Source organism: Corylus avellana, chromosome ca3 (assembly GCF_901000735.1).
Source record: "Corylus avellana chromosome ca3, CavTom2PMs-1.0".
Classification (NCBI taxonomy): domain Eukaryota; kingdom Viridiplantae; phylum Streptophyta; class Magnoliopsida; order Fagales; family Betulaceae; genus Corylus; species Corylus avellana.
In genome coordinates, this window is record NC_081543.1 from 18,080,613 (window position 1) to 18,089,962 (window position 9,350).

Consider the following 9,350-nt stretch of genomic DNA (forward strand, 5'->3'; position numbering starts at 1 on the left):
CAAGAGCTACCTGGTTTGCCTCCCTATGAACATGAGAAAAGGTCCAATGAGAGAAGTTACGAACTGTGGAACGTATATCATCAATTATGTGTCCCTTTTTACTCCAATCTTGCTCTTCCAAGTTCACCACCTCCACTATTAATTTCGCATCTCCCACGAATTTGATCTAGTCATACCCAAGCTTACAGCAGAAATGAGTTGCTTTTCTAGCAGCGATGGCTTCGGCAGCAGCGGGTTCCAAATATCCCCTCCTGTAAAAACACTTCACAGTAAGTAGATCCTCGTCATGGTTATGTACTATCACTCCCATACCCCAAATCCCATGTGAATGGTCAATCGAAGCGTCCCAATTGGCCATAATCCAGCCTATTGGAGGAGCCATCCACTGCAGCTGGCGGCCTACGGCTGGTGTAGAGGAGAACACTGCATGCGCCGCTTGGTAGTCTAACTGGGCAGATTGTATTTGACGAACAACCTTGGTCGGGTGCCAGAGATTACCCCCAAACACCTTCTCATTCCACCTTAACCAAAGCCCTCATGCTATACCCACAAACTGTAGGAACTCCTCTTCATCACAACGCTGCATCATCTTTTCAACTAATTGGAGGAATGTTTACTCCCTGTAAGAACATTTCTGGAAAGTTTTGACACCTTCGCTCCAGACATCCATTGCCGAAGCACAGAGCCACAAAATATGCACAATTGTCTCCTCTTCTTGTTCACAGATTGGGCATTTCGGATTTTCAATGATTTTCCTTTTGAAAAGATTTGCTCGTGTGGGTAAAATGTCATGACATGCTCTCCATACGAAATTCTTTTCAGAATTCGGTATAGACAATTTCCACAATACACTGAGTGGATTTTGAGAGAAGCCTGTTGCTAGTCCCGCCATGTCAACCTCCTATTGCATATAGTATGCACTACGTATGGAGAAGGTTCCCTTAGCTGTACCCCTCCATGTGAGTATATCTGTTTGACCGTTGCAGCTAATGGGAATAGACAATATGGGCTTTGCTTCATCATGTGAGAATAAGTGTTCCACCAGTGCCGTATTCCACCATATTGTTTCTCCATCTATTAGGCTACTTACCTTAGCATTTGGATCAAGCCCATAGGGTTGGGAATATAGCTTAAAAGTGGAGTATTGTGGGATCCATCTATCTTGCCAAATGCGAATATTTTCTCCGTTGCAAACTCTCCAAACTAACCCCTCCCTGAGCAAATCACAAGAGCCTTGAATACTCCTCCACACAAAAGACGGTCGTTTCCCTTGTTGGGCTTCTAAAATCGAGCAATCGGGGAAATACTTGGCTTTCATTATCTTAGCAATGAAGCTATCCGGCATCTTCCACATCCTCCAACATTGTTTGGCTAGGAGGGCCTTATTAAAATTTGTGAAATCTTTAAACCGCATTCCTCCCTACCGCTTTGACATCCCTATACGACTCTAACTCATCCAAGAAATCCGACTCTCCTTATCCTTTTGACTCCACCAAAACTTTTGCATAAGGGAATTAATCTCCGAACATAAAGCCTTCGGTAGACGAAAAATACTCATGCAATAAGTTGGTATGGCTTGAACTACCGCCTTTAATAAGATTTTCCTTCTCGCTTGGGATAGGAATTAAATTGACAATTTAAATCAGAATATTTGATTTCATAGAATAAGCTTTAATTAGAATAAATCACTGAACACCGTAATTATTTATATTTTATAATCACAATAATATATGTGACATAAGGGGCATACTTTAAATAGAATTTTTTACAATCTCCCACTTGGCCCTTATGGCACATAAATTCCTTATGGTGTTCAGTTTTATGATATAGCCATTACTTTATTTATTCCAACCATTCATGGAATCCTCCCACTCACTAAAGGAATACTACACACGAATCATGACGGTAAAGTTTTTATATGATAAGCCGTCCCTTCCATGTATCACAATATGCAATACCTCCATAAATGAGTACTTTATGGATAATGTACTTTATGAATGAACTTCCTATAAGTCATTCGGGTCCAAACTTAATTTTTATCCCTATGGATAAGGTAATAAATGTGCACAAAACTTTATTAAAATAACATGATGTCTATAGACTGATTAGAAAGAACCAAGTACAAAATGAATCAATAAACCCCATATGCTCCACATGACTTTTAACCTGCTTTACCGATAAACCTTTAGTCATGGGATCCGCAATCATTAGTTCAATATTGATATGCTCAATGAATACTTCGTTCCTTTTGATGTTCTTTCTCACACAAAGGTACTTGATGTCGATATGCTTACTTCTGCTTCCACTTTTATTATTCTTAGAGAAGAAAATGGCAGCACGGTTATCCCAAAAGATCTTGATTGGTCTCGCTATAGAATCGACAATCTTGAGACCACCAACAAAATTTCTCAACCATAATGCCTGTATAGTGGCTTCATAGCATGCAATAAATTCTGCCTCCATCGTAGATGTAGCAATTATAGTTTGCTTGCTGCTCTTCTAAGATATAGCCCCTCCAACAAGAAGAAAGATATATCCTAAAGTAGACTTCCTACTATCTACACATCCAGCAAAGTCTGAATTTGAATATCCAACCACCTCCAAATGGCCAATGTGTCTGTATGTCAGACTGTAGTCCTTGGTTCCTTGCAAATACCACATGACTTTCTTTGCCGCTTTCCAATGTTCCAATCCTGGGTTGCTTTGATATTGACCCAGTATTCCAACTGCCATTGCAATGTCAGGTCTAGTACAAACCTGTGCATATAATAGGCTGCCAACTGCAGATGCATATGGGATACTTTTCATCTGCTCTTGTTCCAACGCATTCTGGGGACATTGATTTTTACTGAATTTATCCCCTTTAATGATAGGTGCTACAGAAGTTGAACAATTCTTCAGTTTGAATCTTTCTAAAACCTTTTCAATGTAAGCCTTCTGAGACAATTTTAATATTCTTTGATTTTTGTCTCTGTGAATCTCTATGCCAATGACATAGGAGGCTTTACCCAAATCCTTCATTTCAAAGTTTTGAGAGAGGAACTATTTGGTTTCTTATAGCAAACCTAAATCATTACTTGCAAGCAAAATATCATCTACATATAGGACTAAGAAAATAACTTTACTCCCACTGACCTTAAGGTATATGCATTGATCAACAAAGTTCTCAACAAAACCATATGAGGTAATAACTTTGTGAAATTTGATATACCACTGACGGGAGGCTTGTTTTAGCCCATAAATAAATTTCCTTAATTTGCAAACCTTCTAACTGTTATCATCAAATCCTTCAGGTTGTTTCATGTATACCTCTTCTTCAAGATCCCCATTTAGAAAGGCTGTTTTCACATCTATTTGATGTAACTCTAGATCAAAATGAGCTACTAATGCCATGATTATCCTAAATGAATCATTCTTTGATACTGGAGAGAAGGTTTCATGATAGTCAATGCCTTCCTTCTGAGTAAAACCCTTGGCCACAAGTCTAGCTTTATATCGTTCAACATTACCAGAAGCATCCATTTTGGTTTTGTAAACCCATTGGTAGCCTACGGCTACAGCTCTTTTTGGTAAGTCAACGAGATCCCAGACTTGATTTTTAGCCATAGATTCCATCTCTTCCTTCATGGCATTGAACCAAAATGTGGGGTTATCTCCACTCATGGCTTGTGAAAACGATTTTGGATCATCTTTAGGCCCAATGTCAAAATCAGACTCTTAGCGGTATACACCATAATCACTAGGGATTGCTGGTCTGCTTATTCTAGATGATCTTCTTAATTCTACTTCCTCCGCATTTGGAGGAGGTTGAGTAGGCTCATTCAGAACCTATTCCTCAGGAGTTGGCTGTTCTGAAATTGATTGTGGTTCAAGGCAATCATTTTGATTTCCCCTAAGCACTATCAAACGTCCTTCATGTGAAGGAGTTTCAGTTAACTCTCGTGCTTCCTCTAATTCAACCATTTGAGGATGAGCAATTCCACAAGGTTCAGTATCCTCTATAAATTTTGCATTTATAGACTCAACAATTCTAGAACTATGCGAAGGACAATAAAACCTAAATCCATTGGAGTTAATTGCATAGCCCATAAAAAATCTGTTGGTTGTCCTTGGGTTTAATTTCTCCAGATTTGGATTGTAAATCCTCACTTCAGCAGGACAACCCCATATGTGTAAATGATTTAAACTTGGTTTCTACCCATTCCATAATTCAAAAGGTGTCTTGGGGACAGCCTTGGATGAAACCCTGTTTAAAACATACACAGCAGTTTTTAAGGCTTCACTCCATAAAAATAAAGGGAGATCGGAATTACTAAGCATGCTCCTAACCATGTCCATAAGTGTGCAATTCCTTCTTTCCGCTACACCATTTTGTTGTGATGTGCCAGGCATTGTGTATTGAGCCACAATACCTTCCTCTTCAAGGAATTTCGCAAATGGACCTATAATTTGTCCATTTTCTGTGTACCTACCATACTACTCTCCGCCTCTATGAGATCTTACGATCGTGATTTTCTTTTCCTTTTATTTCTCTACTTCTACCTTATAGGTCTGGAAAGCATTTAATACTTCAACCTTATTATTTAGAAGATAGAGATACATAAACCTTGTATGGTCATCAATGAAAGATATGAAATATCTTTGACCATTTAGGTAGGGAGTAGGAAAAGGTCTACAGATATCAGTGTGTATGATGTCAAGAATCTCAGAACTCCTTTTGGCACCTTTAGTGGTCTTGGTAGTTTGCTTTCCCTTTATGCAATCCACACAAGTACCAAGGTTTGTAAAGTCAAGAGTTTTTAAAACTCTATCATTCACTAACCTTTTGATTCTCTCTAAGGAGATATGTCCTAATCTCCTGTGCCATAACAAAGCGGAGCTTTGATCCATTAGACTCTTCTTTATGCCAACATCAGTATGCAATGACAAATAATTGTTTTCAAATTTGGGATCTAGATCAATTTTGAATAAACCATCAATTTTTATTCCACCACCAATCAATTGTTCACCTTTAAAAATATTGAAAGTTGAATTGATAAACCAAAAACCAAAACCAACAACATCCAATTTGAAAACATAAATTAAATTTCTAGAAATTTTTGGAATAAAAAATAAATTTTCAAGATCTAAAACATATCAAGATTTCAAAATTATTCTAAAGGTCCCAACAGCTTCTACTTGTGAAAATAGTTTATTTCCTGAATAGATACGTTGTTTATTGCTTACTGGCTTCCTTGTTGTGAGAAAACCCTGCATTGAGTTGACAATACTGATTGTAGAACCCGAATCAATCCACCATGTATTATTAGGAGCCTCAACAAAAAAAAAAAAAAATTCATGACACACTAGAGATATAAGATTACCTTTTCTTTCAAGCCACTTTATATACTTTTGGCAATCTTTCTTCATATGCCCTTCTTTCTTGCAAAAGAAACAAGTATATCCTTCTTGCCAATTTTCTTGATTGGCACCTTGTTCTCCTTCTTGAATTTTTGGGTATGCTTGCCTCTCTTGGTCTTTCCCTTAGCATGAATAGCCATGTGAACACCTTCTGGCTTCTCATGTTTTAATCTCTCCTCCTCTTGAACACACATGGTCAGAAGTTCATTTGCTGACCATTTATCCTTATGTGTATTATAGGATATTTTAAAAGGAACATACTTAGAGGGGAGAGAGTTCAATATGAAATGAACCAAGAATGACTCAGATATATCAATTTCTAGGAACTTGAGTTGAGTTGCCTTGTCCTTCATTTCCATAGTGTGCTCACGCAGACTTCTAGAATTATCAAAGGACTTGCTTGATAGCTTCTTCATTAGGATGCTGGCTAAGGCCTTGTAGGAACTCATAAATTGTTCCTCAACTGCCTTAATGAATGCCTTAGCTTTAGTGCATTCAGGGATGGAACCCCTAATGCCTTTAGAGACATGAAATTTCATGAACAATTAGACTTAAGCGATTTGATCGCTCCCACCGTTCATGTTTAGCAATCTCTTGTGGCATACGTTTCTTTGTGAGGGCGGGTGGTTCGTCCACACGAAGCACCAAGTCAAGCTCCAAACACCCCAATGTGAAAAATAAATTTTCTTTCCAGTTAGAAAAATTGTTACCATTAAGCATTGAAACATGAAAAGTTTCATCCATTAAAGCAAAAGGAATAGCTACAATAACCAAAGAGAATACTTTAATGCTATTAAATAACTTTATTTAAATTAACCAATGTTAACTTAATAGTAAATTTCAACCTACCTGTGGGCAAATGTTGCATCACACATGAAATTTACTCTTTATTAATAAGACTAATAAATTTAGCATTAATAAATAAAATTTTCCGTACCTGTGGGCCTAAGAGAAATTTTATTTTCAATGTTAAATTTACTATCTTATTCTAATTAAGTCATAAAAATAAAAACGTCCCTGTGGGAATTGGCAAATTAAATTTATGAATTAATTACAACATGATGTTAATTTTCCTTATGAAGTTCATATATATGATCTTGATGCAATTATCATTATAAAATCGGGATGTTGTGGCTATCCCAAAATTATTATGATAATTACGACTTCACTAACATCCAATAACTGTATAAATGCCAAAATAAAGTTCCCAATAATAAAAGATAAAACCAACATGTCAGTGAGTAAACTGTATTTTTTCAAAGTACAACTGGATAGTGTCCCAAGTAAGTGAGGGGGCGCACAACGGCACACTTAAGTCCCAAGACTTGCCTTGCTAGAGCTTTTCAATTGCAATTTTGGATAGTACTATAAACATTTACCAACATATGTGGCTTAGTTAATTATTCTTAGGTCCAAGCATCAAACAATTTATATTTAAACAATTAAGAGAATAAATATATCTTTAAGTTCATGCATTAAAGAAACAATAATTTAATACTGAACAATTTAAATATAAGATAAATAAAAATGTAATATTAAAACATAATAAATTGCATAGCCTAATGGTCTTGAAGTGACTTTAGGCCCTTTATACCTTAAGAACCCAAGTTATAAACATGAGCCCCCCACCCCCCCCTTTTTTTTTTTTTTTTTTTTTTTTTAATCCGAATGGACCACTTTAAATGGATTGGGCTTTTTGGGTCAGCCCACTTAATGACCCAAATTTTTTTTTATTAATCCAGATGGGCCATTTTAAATGGATTGGGCTTTTGGGTCAGCCTTCCTCATGCGCCAGCCACGCAAGGCCGCCGCCCAATGGCCAAACGGCCACAGTGATCAGCAAGAGGGCGACGTTCTGTCCAGCACCACCGCCAAAAAACAACGTTGCCGTCCAACCTGATGCGGTGCCCATCACTCTAGGAGCCAACTAGCCTAAGCCTTCGCCCAAACCAGATGGTTCATCTCACAACTTGGAACGAGCGGGCCAGTAACTTGCACCCGCAAACCCTGCCAAGGGAGTCGAACCGCTGTTCCAACAAATCAAGGCCCTCGCTCGAGTCATAAGCTAGCACTACCTAGCTCAGCAGTAGGTGCTTTGGCAGTAGGTGATCGGCCTAACGGAGGAGCTTCGGCTCCGTTACCCATAGGCAACCCGTACAGGGCTGCCGCTGCATTGAGCCAGGGGTGGTCCTCATCGGGTCGCCAGTGTTTACCTTATGTAGCCAACGCCGCTGCTGTGGGGAAATTCAATGTACAACGGTGGCCAGAACTCGGCAATCCACGGAGGTCCGTCCGCCAGAGAGTTCTGGAGGTCCGTCCGGCATGCGGCCAAAGCAACAACCTTTTGGGTTTCACGGTAATTTTGTTCCAAAAATTCTCCAGAGACAAGAAGGACAATTTGGTCAAAACAAACATTAAGTAGTTATGGCCTTTCGTTTAATTTCAATAGAAACAAAACAAAACAATATATATTAACATGGCCGTGGGTTTCATGCTCTATGCTCCTCACCATATTTTTGTTTCAATAATCAGTAAACAAAATAACATATTGTTGAAACAAAAATTAAAATTTTATAGCAGGCATATCTCAAAATTAAATTGAGCAAATATGGCCTAGAGGAAGCTCTGATACCATATGCAAAAATTCTATATATATTAAATGCTAATTAACAATAAAACTAGCAGCGGAAATAATTTAATATATATGTACATTCGGCCATTGCTTTGCTCAAGCAGGTTGAAGAACAACTTCACAGCAACCAAATTAGAAAACTAAAAAATTATTGAGAGGTTCTTCTGACTTATGCCTATTAGTGAGTGCCAATTGATGGAATATACATGCCTTATTTATAGGTAGGTCAAGAACCCTCAATTAAAACTATTACCTTAATGATTCCTCCCATCAATGAATAAATATCAAATAAATAATCAACACAGCTAATTGATTTGTCAAAATAAAATTAGTAATGAAATCAAGTATTTTGTTTCCATAAGAATTAAATCAACAATTTAATTCAGAATATTTGATTTCACATAATAAGATTTAATTGGAATAAATTACTGAACACCGTGTGTGTATATATATATATATATATATATATATATATATGTGACATAAGGGACATATCTTAAATGAAATTTTTTACCGAGGATCTTTCTCAGTTCTAGTTTGAAAGGAAGAAGAAGTGTGTGGTCCTAAAAACGAAAATGAGGTGGGCTCCTCAATAACAAAGCCAAAACAAACTAAAACAATGTGACAATAATTACAAAATGTAGAAAATGGGTCAGATAATTGACCCGATCCTCTCAATGGGCCGCTCAAGATGATTATAAAAGCAAAAAGGACATAGATTAAGTCTAAACTCCCACTTTGAACAAGCAACGCAGGGTGGGCGGGGGCGGGTTTAGCTTGTAATTTTTTAGCTTTTTATACCCCAGCCCCTACTCCTTCTACCCTTCTTCTTCTTCTTTGAGACGACGGTCCTGCCATTTCTTTTTCTCAAACTGACCAATGGAAAGCTCGAGAAGTTGAGGAAAACAAGGTGTAAGATTGTTGATTGATGTATTGATGTGTAAAGGTAGTCGGACAGATGAGGAACTGTTTGGACGTGTGGCAATTGTTTATGGTAAAGATAAGTGAATAAACCCATTGATTTAAGAGGAATTTAAAAAAAAAAATTCAAAATTCAAAATTCAAAATTCAAAATTCAAAATTTATTTTTCAAATCACAATTCTATAGGATGACAACACATTTTTTAAAATAATAAATTACATATTATTGTGACACATCATTTGAATAACAAATTTTTTTTAAAAAAACTTTTGAAAAATGTAGTATTTCTCTTGATTTAATATTAATAGGCGGTGAATTAATTTGTTAAGTTCATGCAGATCGGATGAAATAAAGAAAGTATTTATATTGTTTTTTAGATAAATTATATTAAAATAT

At 37.0% G+C, this 9,350-nt stretch overlaps 2 protein-coding genes across 2 annotated transcripts; both read right to left on the reverse strand.

The window, feature by feature from the left end:
• Positions 1-2,499: 2,499 nt before the first annotated feature.
• On the reverse strand, positions 2,500-3,021 carry LOC132174223 (secreted RxLR effector protein 161-like). Its single transcript, XM_059585915.1, has one exon. The coding sequence runs from the start codon at positions 3,019-3,021 to the stop codon at positions 2,500-2,502; it is 522 nt and encodes a 173-aa protein (XP_059441898.1).
• Positions 3,022-5,405: 2,384 nt separating this feature from the next.
• Positions 5,406-6,268, reverse strand: LOC132174224 (uncharacterized). The gene is made up of 3 exons (XM_059585916.1): positions 6,250-6,268; positions 6,006-6,161; positions 5,406-5,917 (listed from the first exon to the last, which is right to left on the reverse strand). Exons 1-3 carry the CDS (start codon positions 6,266-6,268, stop codon positions 5,406-5,408), a joined length of 687 nt encoding a protein of 228 aa, XP_059441899.1.
• Positions 6,269-9,350: the final 3,082 nt, after the last annotated feature.

Bases quoted from the DNA above. Each gene is read 5' to 3' on its own strand.
- LOC132174224 (XM_059585916.1), bottom strand. The intron at 5,918-6,005 runs GTATGCCACAAG...ATGTCTCTAAAG, and splicing joins ACCCGCCCTCACAAAGAAAC to GCATTAGGGGTTCCATCCCT.
- LOC132174223 (XM_059585915.1), bottom strand. From the start codon at position 3,021: ATGAAGGATTTGGGTAAAGCCTCCTATGTCATTGGCATAGAGATTCAC.